Source organism: Engraulis encrasicolus, chromosome 20 (genome assembly GCF_034702125.1).
Source record: "Engraulis encrasicolus isolate BLACKSEA-1 chromosome 20, IST_EnEncr_1.0, whole genome shotgun sequence".
Classification (NCBI taxonomy): Eukaryota; Metazoa; Chordata; class Actinopteri; order Clupeiformes; family Engraulidae; genus Engraulis; species Engraulis encrasicolus.
In genome coordinates, this window is record NC_085876.1 from 25,909,237 (window position 1) to 25,926,119 (window position 16,883).

General features: G+C 43.0%; 2 protein-coding genes across 2 annotated transcripts; both read left to right on the forward strand.

The window, feature by feature from the left end:
• The first annotated feature begins 225 nt into the window (after positions 1-225).
• LOC134435825 (XK-related protein 8-like) lies at positions 226-8,378 on the forward strand. Its single transcript, XM_063184868.1, has 3 exons — positions 226-766; positions 3,045-3,235; positions 5,452-8,378. Exons 1-3 carry the CDS (start codon positions 438-440, stop codon positions 6,174-6,176), a joined length of 1,245 nt encoding a protein of 414 aa, XP_063040938.1. The 5' UTR covers positions 226-437; the 3' UTR covers positions 6,177-8,378.
• Positions 8,379-10,922: 2,544 nt separating this feature from the next.
• Positions 10,923-14,957, forward strand: LOC134435991 (XK-related protein 8-like). The gene is made up of 3 exons (XM_063185019.1): positions 10,923-11,245; positions 12,711-13,300; positions 14,083-14,957. Exons 1-3 carry the CDS (start codon positions 10,923-10,925, stop codon positions 14,955-14,957), a joined length of 1,788 nt encoding a protein of 595 aa, XP_063041089.1.
• Positions 14,958-16,883: the final 1,926 nt, after the last annotated feature.

A 16,883-nucleotide genomic window follows, 5' to 3' on the forward strand; every position in this document is an offset into this window, starting at 1 on the left:
TCTGGGTATGCAGCATATGACAGCTGTGGTCATGGGACTGCCATGCTTCTGTGGTGGTGGAATGGCCAGCTTAAGGGAAGGACACTTGAACACATGAAATAGAAACCACATGTGGAAGCACAAGGGTTCTTCCCCCCCTAGCATGTGCTGCGTCATAGGAGGAGGAGGCAGTCTTTAAAAACGAGTTATGTCAGGTATGTAACTTCAGAGCTTCACTGCATTTGCCTTCAGGTGATCACACCCTTGTCGCTGCAACACCTGGTTCTTCCTTCAAGCTGTGCACAGAAGTTGACTCGAAGTTGACTTTGAACTAAGTTGTTAGTTAGTTAGTTAGTTTGTTTGTTTGTTTGTTTGTTTTCTGAAGCAGGACACTAAATACTACCCGGTCATCTTGGGTGTATTCTTGTGTGAACACCTGAAGGGGGAAAAAAAAGAAGATGGCTGCTATCCTATGTCTACGTTCTCTGTTTTACCTCATATGGAAAATCTTCAGTTTTTGCTTTTTCTGCTTGGACGTGGTATTGGACGTTCTGGCAGTTCACAAGCTTTATCGGGAGCAAGACTATGTCACTATGTGGGTGCTGATCTTTTTGTTGGTGGCGTCGTCTGTTCTGGTGCAAGTGTTCAGCTGGCTCTGGTATGACTACAGCCCTGAGGAGCAAGCAGATACAGGTAGCCTCACCAACCATGTGTACCTGTACCTGTATGTGAAGAACAGACGCCTCCTTGGAGTATACCACGTGTTCCAAATGGGAGTCATTGTCAGGTGGGTTTGTGTGTGTGTGTGTGTGTGTGTGTGTGTGTGTGTGTGTGTGTGTGTGTGTGTGTGTGTATATATATATGTTTGTTTATTTATTTATCAATCATTTATTTATCCAGGATTGTCCCATTGAGACTATAGTCTCTTCTGCCAGGGAGTCCTAGTCAAAATGGCAGCTACGTAAAGTTTCAGACGCAGACAGACAGATAGACATATAATAAGGAAAATAAACTTACAAAAACACATTAAGAGAAATAAACTTAGCCCTTAAACATAGAACATAGTAGCCTATGTGATGCATGGTCAGAAACAATGACACTCCTCTGTGTATACAGTATTAATTTCCCTCTTACACTGGTACACTGTACTGTAGAAATACCATGTTAATATAACCAGAGAGAGTACAGGAAGAATAGAATATAATCTTACAGTCTCTGATAGAACTCTTTAAGAGTTGCAATTAACTCAATTTTACTCTTAGGTCAATGTAACATTTTCAGAGTTAACTCTACTCAATATTTTGTAAACATTAAGAGCTGTATTGAAATTGTGCTGGCCAGCTGCAGAATTTCATCCAGATTTGACTCGATGTTAGAGTAATTTGGCCCTCCACGGTGTTGAAAGAATACTCTATTTGGATGTATGTGAGTTTACTCCCAAACGTTGACATTCATGTTTTTAGTGTGTAAATAGAACTGCTGAACAGGTTATGTCTGTAGCCAACTGGAATGCTCACATTCATTATTACATAATGTATGTACAGAACAAAACAATGCAACTCACACCCTACACGTGAACTAGGCACGTCAGTCAGTGTGTGACCCACCTTTGGGAAATATGGACATATTGTAACCTCACCCACTCTTGTCTAGCCGTCACCAGGAACTGCATAAGCCACTTGTTTAATACAATTCAAAATATTTTGTCTAAGCTGTCGCCATGTGAAAACTGTCTTTGATTGAAGGCTTTCCTTTGTGCGTGAGGTGTTTGTGAAAGGAATTTCTCCTTCAATAACATCCAGAATCACACTTTATCTGAATAAAGCCCTATAGAGAGAGAGAGAAAACTGTAAAATGCTCAGTATAAGTTTCAGATTATCACAATTTTACCACAGTGTTACTCCACCTTAATACTTATGTTTGAACTTGATGACCCTTATGTTGTGAAGGGAAAAGTTTGTCTCTCCATTTATTGGAAATGGGATGACTTTCTATTCTCTCTCTCTCCACACACACACTGATACATGTGGCTGGAAGAATGTGAAAGCAACACACCCTTTTTTTCTTTCCATTTTACTGTGTAAGAAGAGCCTTTTATTATAGCCGGTTATTGTAATTCATTACTGAGTTTCTTGGTAATGCCCTTGTGTTGTTTTAGGTTATTTGTATCTTTGTCTGTTTGTCTATATCAACATTAACAGCACAACATCACTCAATGGGTAAGCGGTTAAGGCGTCAGACTTGTAGCCCAAAGGTTGCCGGCAAGACCCCTGACCCGCCAGGTTGGTGGGGGGGAGTAATTAACCAGTGCTCTCCCCTATCCTCCTCCATGACTGAGGTACCCTGAGCATGGTACCGTCCCATCGCACTGCTCCCTTGAGGCGCCATTGGGGGCAGCCCCCTTGCAGGGGTGAAGCATAAATGCAATTTTGTTGTGTACAGTGTGCAGTGAACACTTGTGTGCTGTGGAGTGCTGTGTCACAATGACAATGGGAGTTGGAGTTTCCCAGTTGGGCTTTCACTTCACTTTTGCTTTCACTTTCACCTATTGAGCATATTGATGCAAAATTTTCAGAAACAATCAGACCAACTGAAGATGACCCCAATAACTTTTGGGCAAGGTCAAGGCCAATTATTTTGGTTATAGCTCAAAAATGGTCACATTCACTCATTTCAAACCAATGTACATTGTAATATGTTATAAGCCAGGTGTAAGCCAATACATTGCAATAGCAAATAAAATGGTCCACTATTAATGGTATAATAGTGCTGCCTCTAGAAAATGAACATAAATAATGTATGTAATTGTCATCATTGCATACATCATTTAGTTATTTCATCTTCATCCAATCCCCAATACTCAAAACATCAATATAAAAAAAATCAATATAATTGTAGAAATTTAACAATTTATAACTTAATCTGTCATCAAGGGGTCCTGGGCCTTCTTATATTATTAACCCAGCCCTGCCCACGGTCCTGCATGCGTGTGTATTTACTATGTACAGCATGAAATGCATGTAATGTCCATTTTGCATTGCTGATGATATTGCATCTGTCTGCAGGTATGCCGGCGTGCTGGAGATTGCTGTGCGAAACCTGACCAGGCGCCCCCCTCTGAAAGGGGGCATCGCTGGCGACCTTAGACACGACCTCAGCTTGGTGCGTCTCTTCGAGTCCTTCACGGAGAACACCCCTCAGCTGCTTCTCACTCTCACCATCCTGGCACGCAGAGAAGTGGTGGATTGGATCATAGGTAATGTCTTTTGTGAATAGTTTTGAATGAAAACCGTCCGTTATAGTTGTAAGTGTAATAAAAATGTAATATGATGTCTGTCTATAGCCTATTTATTAGGTAGGTTAGTCATAGATTGGTGTTGTGTGAGCAACAGAGCTTCTCTGCATGTGTTATTGAGTTCGACTCCCACATCTGAAAGATACAAAACAGCTGACCAGAAGCAAACCCAGAAAGCCACTCTTTCTCGGCCAGAATGAGTAAATAAAACTCATAAGTGACTATATTTTTTCTTTTTAAAAAAATACTGTGTATTTTTAAGGGCTCTTATGTCTTTGTTTGAAAGGACAGTCTGAAACGATGACAGGAAGTAAGTGGGACAGAGAGACGGGGTGGGATGGGGAAATGACCCTGGCCGGACTCGAACCGGGGTCTCCATGGGCATGCAAGCTCAAATGTGGGGGGCTTAGCCTGCTGCGCCACAGCGTCCCCCAAGTGACTATATTTTTTCATGCCTAATTCATTTTGAGCTGAAGTATTGACGGAAAGGTGATTGAGACATGCACAGTGTAGGCTACACAACATTGCTCGGGGCTAAGGCAGTTACCATAACATACTGCACTTTCCACCAACCATGCAAATGGGATTAAGTAGACAACGCCATATCTGAGTTATGTGAAGTGGCAGGTAGGGATCTGTAGAAATGATTCCCATGACCTCTGATCATGTTGAAATACAGTCTTTTGGGCCCTGCCGTGGCCAAGTGGTGGGGCACTCATCTACCATGCGGCTGACCCGGGTTCGATTCCCGGCCCGGGTCCTTTGCTGGCCCTTCCCCGTCTCTCTCTCCCCGCGCTCGCTTCCTGTCACCGCCTTCACTATCCTGTCGTGAATAAAGACCAAAAAAAAGAAAAGAAATACAATCTTTTGAACATATCTCTGAGTAACCGTATCTCTTTCATTTCGTGAAGTATTCACGAAAAAAATAACTTTAATTTTCGTGGTGCATTCACGTTATTGCCCGTTTTTCGTGGTTGGGCAACGAAACGCTGCCTATTCATTTGAATTACCCGACTGCTGCCTAGCGACCCACTAGTTTGACGCCCTTTCGGTACCGTCACATGGTAATCAAACATTTCAAACAAGCAATTTAGGGTTAGGGTTAAGGTTAGGGTTAGGGTTAGGTTTAGGGTTAAGTAGGGTTAAGTAGGGTTAAGGTTAGGGTTAGGGTTAGGTTTAGGTTTAGGTTTAGGTTTAAGAGGGTTAGGTTTAGGTTTAGGTTCGTATGACATAAGGCGTAAGTACGGAAAGGGCGTCGAATTAGTGAGTCCCGAGTGTATCAGCAGTGTTCTGTCAGCACCCCCTCCCCGCCCCTGCAGACGCTTGGATAACCATAGCAGCAGTGGGGCAATTCAAATGAATAGGCAGCGTTTCGTTGCCCAACCACGAAAAATAATGTGAATGCACCACGAAAATTAAAGTTATTTTTTTCGTGAATCTGAGTGTGTGAACTTCCCAGTCATCCAGATCATGGTAGTTGACCAGTGTATTCAAATTGTTGACCAGCATATCGACCACCTGACTCCTGATAATGTTGATGTTTGTGTCTGCGAATATGCGAAAATTTCTCACTCATTGGCCTTTTCTCAATGTCTCGTGTGCGTCCTTCGAGGTTTATCAGCCTTCGTGATCATGCCCAGTGATTGGATACTCTTTGGTGACCAGTGGTCTTTGGTCTTTGGTGACCAGTGAGTAACCAATCACTTTACATGACTAATTAGGCTGACACACTTCCAAGGCTCATACACTTGACATTGGGAAATAAAGCAGTGGTTGTGTCACTCATGATAGTACAGCGAATTGACCAGCTGATTGTATTCACTTAATTTACCAGCCCATTGACCAGCTGTCAGGACAAATTTCCACATTGTGGACAATAGAGTATTCGTATTCATTTAATAAGACTTATATTGGGGCAGCCGTGGCCTAGTGGTTAGAGAGTTGGTCTTTCAATCTAAGGGTTGCCGGTTCGAATCCCCCCTGACTTCTCCATCCATGCCTGAAGTGCCCTTGAGTAAGGCACCTAATCCCACATTGCTCCAGGGACTGTACCAATACCCTGAAAAATAATAGTTGTAAGTCGCTTTGAATAAAATGAAAGCATCACCTAAGTGCAATGTAATGTAATGTAATAATATTCATGACTTAAACTCATTTTCTATTCATGTCTCCTGTAGGTCCTAAGGCTCTGCTGTCATTCATTTCCATTGCGTTCAATGTGCTTACGTACCACCGCAACATGCGCTCCGTGAACAAGAACAAGAGCCAGCTGGGGTGTTTCTCATCTTTGGTCTACTTCCTCTGGAACCTCTTCCTGCTCATCTCCCGAGTGGCTGCGCTGGCCCTGTGCGCCTATGTGCTGCCCTTTGGGATGCTCGCCATGGGCCTGCACTTTCTCTTCTTGTGGCCCATGCTCCTCTTCGGGGTCTGGCGTCTGAAAACCAACTTCATGGAACACCCTGGCAAGGAATGGCTCTACCGGGCCACCATAGCTCTCATCTGGTACTTCAACTGGTTCAGCCCATGCAACAGCCGCTCCACAAAGAGGCACGTGATCTATCACAGCTTCATAGCAGTGGACGTTGCGCTCCTCATGCTGCTTTGGTGGTATTTACGGGATTCGACCGAGTCTTTCCTTGGCGAGGTGCCGGCGTGGGTTGTGTGTGTTGCAGTGGCTGTACTCTACTCATTAGGAATCATGGTAAAAGTATTATACTACAGACTATTCCATCCTGAGCATTCAGACTCTGACAAGTCGGGATATGATGAAAGGGCTCCAGCGAATTTAAATGTTATTGAGATGGAAAGTTCGTCTGGTACTGATGAGAGTGACTCTACCCCACCACAGCCGACTGGTGCTCAACGAAGGAGGCAGAAGATGGCGGCCAACTTCTACTCATAGCAGAACAGGCCACACACAGAGGCGCATCTTGTCACCGGGCTAGGCAGGCAGCGACTTGGGGCCCCCAAGCCTCTGGGTGGTGAATAACAGCTCACACTTTTGCTACAGTAGTGGAACATTTCTTTCAAATGATCTCTCATTTTGCTTGGGGCCCCGGCTGGACCTAGAGTCTCCTCTGGCCACACAAACAAACATCCACCACAGTGTTCAATTACAACTTCCCTCTTATTTCTATTGTCAGCCTCTTATTTGTATTGAGCAGATTGTGTGGTGACACCCCCAATGTCAAGATTGCATCTCGAATTAAGGCAACTTTGGACATAGCTAATTATTTTAGCAAGGCACTATTTAAAATTTTATTTATTTTTAGTATGTTACATTTTGCTATGTATTTTTAATGCATTTTTGCACATGTTAAGATGATGGACATTATAACCATCATTTCTGTCTTGTTTTAAGTTGTAATTGAAATGTAGAGCCATCCTCACCACAACAATTCTCAGTAGACCTTACTCTGGCCAATCTCACATACTGAAGGACATCTCAGATGTGGGTTTAACCCAGTGGTTCTCAAACTTTTCCCATCATTCCCCCCCTCGGAAGGTCTGGATACTTCTGAGCCCCCCAACAAAGAGGGGCTGCAGTGAAATGCAGATGTGTGTTCATTTCCTATATGATATTTTACATTTAATTTCACATTTAAAACATATTTGCTTGTTGACGAGACAGGGAATAATTTCCTTGGGGGGGAAAAAACCCAAAATCAGATGTCACACACACCCCCTGTGATGCCTCCGCGCCCCCCCAGGGGGGCTTGCGCCCCACTTTGAGAAACCCTGGTTTAACCTATATCAATAAGGTCGTTCATGATGAAGTCGTGCTGCATAGGCAGCGAGCATGCCCACTGCGTGCCGCGTGATGCATCCTGATTAGAAGTTCAGTCCAGGGCGCGGCATAAGGGAGTGACCTCTGGTGCCAGGTGAGAGCGCCTGCTCTGGCATGGGACCTCGTCCATGCCGTCAGTAATCTACCCTGATTGGCATTCATCTATCTGACGTGAATTGCGGATGTAATCCACATGCTTGTGAGGCAGTTCACTCGCTGCTTCAAGTAGGAAGCAGTATTTTTTACGTCTTGGGACATTAGATATTTCTGCCCATCTTGTTTGCCAAGCATTCAACCCCACCTTTATTAGGCCTATACCAAGCAGATCTCATTGTGAACAAGCAAATTCCCGCTTAGTTGCGAACGAGCCTGTTGATCACTTTATTTAAACAACACCGTTAAGACACAGCTCAGTGTGCTTTAAGTAAGGGTTAACGTTCGGCGAGAAGGTCGCTACCGTGGAATAGCAGCACGACAGAGAGAATCTTGTGTAGACCAACTCGTCCTTATCTCAAATAGGCCTATCAGACGTGCGAACGTTGGGGAGCCCCATTGAAATGAATGGAGCATTCGACCGATGACGTCACACCATATAATAACAGCAGCCTAAATAAAAGTAAAAGAAAACACATGTTTGGCAGAGAATTACGGTATGATAGTTGGCTAGGTTAAAGGTTAAAAAAGAAAAATATATATGAAATGCCTCTGTATGCTATTGGATGACGCTCCTACCAATCACAGCACTCATTCTGATTACCGACATACTGAAACCCCACCCATTGGATCTTTCAGTTGTGTCATCAACTCACATGACACATGCCTTGTGTTAAATACACATGAACAGAAGGGCATACGCTCAACATGTCATCAGTGATTAAAATGTGTTCTGCATTTCATTTGGTTACACACTTTAAAAGGATCCATCCATCAGGCAATGAATGCTCATAAAGAGCATTTCAAATAATTTGTATATCATTTGTATATATTTTTTTAAATTATGTACAGTATTTTGTATGTGTATTTCCATTGGTCATTTCGGAGTAACTAGAGTAGAGTAAATTAGACTAGAGTAGAAAAACTTATTACGGAAATTAAGGTCATCACAAAGTGAAGTCCACTGTGCATGGTCCAGAGAAAAAGCCGTGCCCAAGTATCCATCGAAAGAGACAGGGTCACAAATTGCACATTATTTGGACACGCCCACAACACACACACACGCACACGCACACACACACACACACAAAGCACAAATTAATAAATAGGAAAAGTGATTGTCCTGTATTAAAGAGTCGCTCTGAGAATGTATGTGTCATGTCAACAATGAATGTGTCAACATTAAGGTATGAATGTGGATAAAGATGTTTCTACTTTTTTTCCCAAAGGTTTCTTTATTGATTTTTTAAGTGTAATAACAAAGGTTTAGGATATTGAATGTCCATAGTATAAAAGTATGGGAATATCATCACACATTGGCTATAACAAGGCATAAAGAACAAACCAGACCCCCCCAACCCCCCAACCATATACAGTACACAATTCAACACAAAATAAACAGAAACAAACAACCAAAAACAGAACAAAACAAAAAAAACACCACACAAGACATACACATACACCTGCAACCTTAACAAAATCTGTTACCACTGTAGTCTGAAAAGATGTGCACACAGTTCTAGTCTGTCACAGAGGGGAGATTCAGCTCGTCGATGTAATCTGACAAGTATCCCCATGTTTTTGTGAACTTGGGGGTAGAGCCCTTCATACTGCTTCTTATTTTTTCTATTTTCATGAAATAAAGGATATCTTTAATCAGGGAACTGAATAAAGGGGCATTAGGAGACTTCCACCTCAGCGAAATGAGACGCCTTGCTACTAGAGTGATAAATGCCATAAACTCAGCCTTATACAAAGATATGGACATTGTAAAGGGGAGAACACCAAACAACGCAGTAAGTGGAGCAATTGTTTGTTCTAATACATTGGACAGGATGTCAAAAACCTTGGACCAATATTCAAATAGTTTTGGACAAAACCAGAGTGTGTGTGCCAGTGTCGCGGGTGCTGAGTGGCTGTTACAAATCAAGTAACATAAGGGGACAGACACAAAACGAAAGCTCCAAAAGGGTTTTAATGACAAAAGTCTAGGGGACATGCAAATAACGCGACGGAGCATCAAAGCTCAAAATCCAAAAGAAAAGGCAAAAGGCTTCAAAGTTACAGGAAACAGGACAGCAAGAGCGTCAGCCAAAAGCGGGTCAGGAGTGAAGTGTGTTCTCCAGCAGGCTTGCGGCAGTCCTTTTGAATGGCTGCCGCAGGTGTACCCAATTAGTGAATCAGGTGTGGCCCATTCGGTTGATGGGGACGACCACCAATCACGTCTCTCTGCTATTTACAACAGACAAACATTAGAAGGAGCCAAAAGAAACACAGATGAAACACAGAAGAGACAGATGTAACAGTGGCACCTCTCACATGTGGGGTCAACATCAGGAAAAAAAGCGGCTTAATTTGACCCTAGTCCAGTAAGCCCGGAGGACAATTTTACACTGAATGACACCATGTTTAGCACAAATTGATGATGAATGCAACAGTTGTAAGATTGAGTCCCATTCAATATCTAAGATTTCACTTCCCAGGTCCTCCTCCCATTGATTCTTAATTGAATTGACATTTACAGGTCTTAAGGTATACATACGATTATAGATAGAGGATATCATTCCTTTAGTATTAGGAAGAGGCATTAAGAGTGAGTCAATGGGGTTAGCTGATGGCTTATTGGGAAAATTGGGAAATAAGGTTTTAACAAAGCTGCGTACCTGTAGGTATCTAAAAAAATGTGATGTGGGTAAGGAATATTTTCCACTCAGCTGTTGAAATGATGCAAATACCCCATCCATATACAGGTCTTTTAAGGACTTGATACCCAACCTAGACCAGACCGTCCATGCTCCGTCAATCAGTGAAGGCGGAAAAGCAACATTTGCAGTGAGAGGAGAAAGGATAGAAATATCACCCAGCTTGAAATGTTTCCTGAACTGGTTCCAAATTCTCATTCATGTTTTGACACATACATTTTTAGTGTATGAAGACAGAGAAATTTTAAGAGGAGAGTACAATAATGCCCTCAAAGAAGTGGGTTTACAAGGTTGGGCTTCCATCTGTAGCCAAGTAGGGTGTGGAGTAAGAGTGTCAAAATGCAGCCAGTAGTGGAGGGCTCTAATATTGGCAGCCCAATAATAGTACTGTAAGTTAGGCAATGCCATGCTTCCAAGACTCTTGGGCCTTTGGAGGAGCATTTTACGAATCCTGGGTGCCTTCCTGTTCCAGATAAACTCTGTAATTAGTGTGTCAAAAGATGTTTCTACTTTTAATAAATACATAAACTGACTATAACAGTTGATGCAGTTGGTGTATTTGTGTTTATGGTATAGACGTAGAGAGACCATTGCTGAAGGTGAGGTGTTCCAAACAATTACAAAATGTCATAATACATTTCAGTGCGTGCGTTCGTGTGTGTGTGCATCCGTGAGTGAGTGAGTGAGTGAGTGAGAGAGCGCATGTGATAGCAAGCGTGACCTCTGGACAGGCTGTCAGACTACCAGCTCACTATTGGCTGAGTCACACCTTTCATGGATTGTACTTTCAGTTTTGATTGTAACTTCACTCGTCTACAACTTGGAAATGCCATGAAGTAGTCCTTGAGCCGTACTTTGTTTCACTTTTCTTGTTAGCCGTGGGAAATAGTTACGGTGTAACAGGTTGTTGTATGTATCACTCATGCAGTGCAGACAGATTGTCAGCGGATGGTCCCTGAGGGTATTTCTCTTTGAGATTTAACCAGGACAGTTCCAGAAAAAAATAATGGAGGACACTGCGTTCATCTTTTCTGTCACCGACTTCACATTCAACATTGTAGGTGCTCTGCTGTTTGTAACTGATGTCACTCTTGACATTTGGGCAGTTGTGACTTTCTATGAGGAGCAGGCGTATGTCAGTATGGGAGTATTGGTCTTCCTGTTGCTGGGCTCGTCTACGCTGCTGCAAGTGTTCAGCTGGCTCTGGTACAGTTACAGCTCAGAGCAGGAGAGGGACAGCCTCAAGAAGCATGTGTACCTGGAGAAGTACTTGAATAACAGGTGTCTCCTGGCAGTACTCCACTGGTGCCACTTGGGAGTCCTATTCAGGTTAGTGACTCTGTTTCACTTTGAGTTTTAAAAATATTCTTTATTCTAACTCCTAACTATACAACACCAGTCCAGTACTTAGGTCATTGCACTGGCTATACCATGTGAGATTTAGAATTGAGTTTAAAACTCTTCTGATAGATTATGAGTCATTAAATTGCTTGGGCCCTAAAAATCGGCCTATTGTAAATATGCTTGGGCAATATCATCATGTATTAGGTCTTCAGAATCTTCTCTACTGGTTGCACCTAGGGTCAAGTCTAGATAGTATGAAATAGCATTTAGTCATTATGCTGCAAAATGCTGGAACTAACATCCTTTCCAATTAGACCTGCCCCAACAGTATCTTATTTTAAAAATAAATTTAAAAACAGCTTTTTTTTCTCATCTGCCTTTGATGATAGTTAATTACATATATAACACAATATAGTTTATTTTTCTTCTTTTTTCTTTTTTAATAGCCCATTGGATGACATATATGTATGATAATGTGCTAATTCTGATTGATTGATTGATTGATTGATTGATTGATTGATTGATTGATTGATTGATTTATTGATTGATTGATTGATTGATTAAGTGATTGAGCGATAACTTAATGCATCTGTTGGTGTTGCAAAGAATGGATGTATTATACTGTAGACTACTACTGTTCACCCCCCCCCCCTTTTTTAAAAATTAAAACTGCAAGTAGTTTGCATTGTCACACGGGAAAATATTAAGGCTTGAAAAAAAAAAGGAATGTTTTAATTGTTTGGTCAGGCAGTTGGAAACACTACTGGGAAGTGAAGCAGACAGTACTCAGTCGTCCAAGATTCTTGTTACAGTGCTGGCCCAGAACATAGACTCAATTGTAATAAAACAGAACAGGCCGCATCCCACATATTCACTTCTCTATTGCACAGACGCCCCCGACATGTGCCTTCTTCACTGTGCACAAACTACAAAAGGAACACACCAAAACACGCCTGTGCAATTAATCCTATTTTATTTTGCAGTAATTTTTAACCCAATAAAACACAGCTTTGTTAATTTGCTGTTACCAGAATGATCAAGTCATAGTGCATTACTTAAGGCCCTCTGTTATGTCATAGTAGAGTGGTAATTAACCTTTCTATGACTATTACAGCATTATGGGGCTACACACCAGCACCATTGATAATCCAAAAAGGTCACAAATGGCCTGGTGAATGCATTGCAGTTTGATGGTCATCTGTGCTTGACTAAACTGATTAACAGTCAGTTGTGTGTAAACATGCTGCCCATGATGCTTGCATCTCATCAAGACACGGAAGAAGGCTTAGGCCGAAATGTCTGTCTGTCATGCTAACCCCAGAAGAATCATACCCGAGAATTATACCCGAGAGTGTGGCTTTTCTTTTCTCTTTTTTTTTTTTTTTTACTAAATATGCATATCATTATTTAAATTGCATCATTTTCAATTGTTACACTGCATCTTCCTCAGATTTGCCGGTGTTATGGAGATCTCTCTACGCAGCCTGCTGGGCCAAAGGTCAAAACGATCAGAAGGAAAACCCTCAGAAGTGAGTGAATCTTTGGAAGAGGGCACACCCTTTGTGGAGCAAAAACCTTTAGATGCGGGCAAATCTTTAGAAGAGAACAAAGTCTTAGAAGAGGACATACATTCGGACATGACAGATAGCAAGCCTTTAGAAGTGGACAAACTGTTGATTGAGAGAAAACCTCTAGAAGTGAGCAAACCCACAGAAAAGAATGAATCTTTGGAAAACAACAAATTCTTCCAGACAGACGATCCATCAAAAGACAAACGAGCCTTGGAAGAGGACGCATGTGGAAAGCAGAGACAGCTGGAGAACAACGCTTTGCCTATTGGCACACCTAAAGAACAGAACAAACCATTGGAAGGGGCAAAACCTTCGGAAAAAGACAAGGAAGAGGAGGGGGGCATCGCTGTCTTCATGACCCATGACCTCAGGATGTTACGTCTCTTTGAGGCATTTACTGAGAACACACCACAACTAACACTCATGCTCACCGTCATTGCACAAAGGGAGAATGTGGAGTGGGTCACAGGTACGTCATTAACCCATTGTGTCCTCAGCGACATATATACGCTTTATTCAGTGGTGTAGTGTACTTTATTATGGTGGGTATACTGTATATTTGAACATTTTTTGAAGTGGGTATACTGTATATATTTGTGCTATTCTAAATAATGGATCAATCAATTTTAAGTGGGTATACTGAAATCCCTGAAATGTAGAAGTGGGTATACTCCGTATACCCACGTTCTACGTAGACTACACCACTGGCTGCATTCAGGTTTTTGAGATTTGAGCTATTTTATTACAAATGTTTTTTTTGTGCTTCAGAGGCTGAGATATTTAGGTTTTAATAGGGAGAGGGCACCTTTCCCCAAAAACGGCTTAGGCTAAAATGGGTTAATAGAGCAGAGGTTCCCAAACTTTACCATGACAAGCCCCCCCCACATACCGGTACATTTCAGCCAAGGACCCCTTTATATGGGATGACTCGTGCCACAGTATTTTTTCCCTGTGCACCCCCTTTCATAAGTTGATAAGTGCACCTCTAAATTCATGCAACTACAACAGGAAATGTAATACTTATAGTAGCGTTGACTATTTCAACCTGCCGCGGCCCCCCTAGCACCCCTCGCAGCCCCCTAGGGGGCCATGGCCCTCACTTTGAAAACTGCTGTAATAGAGTAAGTAAATGTATTTGCACAGTACTTTTTCACAGAGGAGATGGACAAAAAGTATTTTTCAATTTTGATGCATAGACACCCAGATCAATACATAATAAAAATACATCCCACTTTCCCTTCTTCCCTGCAGGTCTTAAAGCTCTGGGCTCATTTGCTGCTATTGCCTTCAGCCTTCTCACATACCACCGCTCCATGCGGGCCTTCACTAAAGGGAAGGAACAACTGACTAAGACATCATCCTTCATATTCTTCCTGTGGAATTTGCTTTTGCTCATCCCACGAGTGTTAGCGGTGGCGCTATCTGCCTCTACACTACCTCTTGGGATGATTGCAGTCCACTTTCTCTGTGTATGGTTCATACAGCTGCTGTCGCTCTGGTGTCAGAAGACTGACTTCATGGAACACAAAGTCTGGGAATGGCTCTACCGGGCCACCATAGCTCTCATTTTGTACTTCAGCTGGTTCAATGTGTCTGATGGAAGAGCACGAGAAAGGAGTATCACCTACCATTCCTTCATGGCATTGGACATCACACTACTACTGGTGCTTTGGTGGAGGTATATGGAATGCGATGCTGCCGTTTTTGGCACATCAGTGTTTGTAGTCTTTATTTTCCTGGGCACCTCCTACACACTGGGACTGCTAGTAAGGATATTATACCACAAACTATTCCATCCAAAGAAACCAGCCAGTAGATCGTCTGAAGCTCATGGATCAGATAATCAGATTGCACCGGCGTGCTTACCGGCATCTGACACAGAATCAGTTGTGTTAGGTATGGATGAGGTGGACTTCCTACCCAAACCTCCCTCACCCACACCCTTACCACCCCCTCCCAAAGCTTTGACAGCGACAGAGAGGAGGATGAGGAAAATGGCTCGTAATATAGGTATGGATGAGGTGGACTTCCTACCCAAACCTCCCTCACCCACACCCTTACCACCCCCTCCCAAAGCTTTGACAGCAACAGAGAGGAGGATGAGGAAAATGGCTCGTAATGTTTAAGTTCTCATATCCAGCACAGTTGGCTTAATTTCATGCACAGTGTCAGAAATTCAGAAAACACATCTAGAGAAGAGGTTTTTAGTTTTTCTTATTTGGCCATTTAAAAGCCACACAAGGAAGTTGTGCTGGTGCCTGCCAAGATGCCCCCGTCCCTTCCAACACATGACCCCCCCCCCCCCCCCCCCCACACACACACACAGACGGAACACGACAGGGGGGGGGGGGGGGGGGGTGGGGGGGTTAAAGGGGTCACTTGTCCTGGGCCCAGGGAGAGAGGGGGCCCAGAACTGCATCTTCATTACATTATATGTATTGGGTTTGGAGCCCTTTCAGATGTCTTTGTCCCGGACTCAGACAAAGCTGTCAGTGGCCCTGACACACACACACACACACACACACACACACACACACACACACACACACACACACACACACACACACACACACACACACACACACACACACACACACACACACACACACACACACACACACACACACACACACACACACACACACACACACACACACACACACACACACAGACACACACACATTCAATGTTTTTTTTTTTCAGAGTGCCAGCAGTTGACCATGTCTACTGCAAAAAGTCAGATTTTCTTATGACAAATTTGTTTCGGAATGTCATTCCAGATTTCACAAGTGGGGGTACAGTCTAGAAACTATTTGTTCGCCTATTAATGGAAGAATGTCTCAGGAAGTTGATTAAAGTTGATTAAGTTGAAAATGTTGCTTAGTCCTCCTTTAACAGCAATATGCAAACAGGTTGCTGACAGCTTTTGATCATTTCATTGGTTTGTGCTTCACTCAGTTATTTTTACAAAATAAATGCACTTGTTGCAATGTTCAATTTCAGGATGTGGTATCATTTCACAGTTGTCTCAGAATCAAAGGGTCACAAGGTCAAATCTGTAACAGTGTGAAGAAGTTGGCTGTACGGGAGCCCAGCATGCAACTTAATGTGTAACATAAAATATTCTGCATGTGAGTGTAAAGATTCCATGCTGGAGTCGGGCAATCAGGACACAGGCACAGGCTAGGTATGGCTGCAGCCTAGGGCCCCCCAACTGCCAGGGGGCCCCTGACTGGCCAAAGGTGGAAAATTGTGATAAGACGAGATATTGAAATCATCCGTTATGTTGAGTACACTTGGTAGACATGTTACGCTTACTAGCTTGTAAGTATGACACTGTCTATGTGAATGTGTCCTGAAATTTGCCTTCCAGGGGGCCCCACAGCAACCTGTAGCCTAGGGGACACGGGTCATCTTAATCTGGCCCTGCGGGCAATGTGTGCTTATCAACAAAAAGATGTTGTGTCCTCCAAAACCTTCAGTGTGTCTCTAAACTGGGACTCTATAGCCCCCTAGGGGGTGTTAAGGAAGCCTAGTGGGGTATTGAGAGGGATACATAAGAGAGGAGACAGTGCTGAGTTTCCATAGGGGGGCATCTGTCTATTTTATCTTTTCATACTAAGGTGGGCGTTGGCATTCTTATGATTAGGTCAAGGGGGCGATATGAGGCTTATGATGAGGTCAAGGGGGCAATATGAGGCTTATGATGAGGTCAAGGGAGCGTTTATTCAAAAAAGGTTGAGAACCACTGGGTTAAACCAAAGTTGGATGTACAAATTGTTCACAGCTGTGGTAAACAAACTGGAAGCAATTTGGGATCTGTTTTCTGTGGTATGACTTCTGTATCCTATGTGAATGGGAAAGGACCTTACTGCCTTTCTTAGCTCCGGTACAACACAAATTGCACTGGTTGTAATGTTAAACAGCCAGTTCCTCTCTCTCTCTCTCTCTCTCTCTCTGTGGGTGTGTGTGTGTGTGTGCATGAATGCGATAAATATAGGCTCTTTTGTTTGGCTCATGCTTCTGCTTTACACACAGCCAATGACGATGTG

Bases quoted from the DNA above. Each gene is read 5' to 3' on its own strand.
- LOC134435991 (XM_063185019.1), top strand. From the start codon at position 10,923: ATGGAGGACACTGCGTTCATCTTTTCTGTCACCGACTTCACATTCAAC. The intron at 11,246-12,710 runs GTTAGTGACTCT...CATCTTCCTCAG, and splicing joins CACTTGGGAGTCCTATTCAG to ATTTGCCGGTGTTATGGAGA. The intron at 13,301-14,082 runs GTACGTCATTAA...TCTTCCCTGCAG, and splicing joins GAATGTGGAGTGGGTCACAG to GTCTTAAAGCTCTGGGCTCA.
- LOC134435825 (XM_063184868.1), top strand. From the start codon at position 438: ATGGCTGCTATCCTATGTCTACGTTCTCTGTTTTACCTCATATGGAAA. The intron at 767-3,044 runs GTGGGTTTGTGT...ATCTGTCTGCAG, and splicing joins CAAATGGGAGTCATTGTCAG to GTATGCCGGCGTGCTGGAGA. The intron at 3,236-5,451 runs GTAATGTCTTTT...TGTCTCCTGTAG, and splicing joins AGTGGTGGATTGGATCATAG to GTCCTAAGGCTCTGCTGTCA.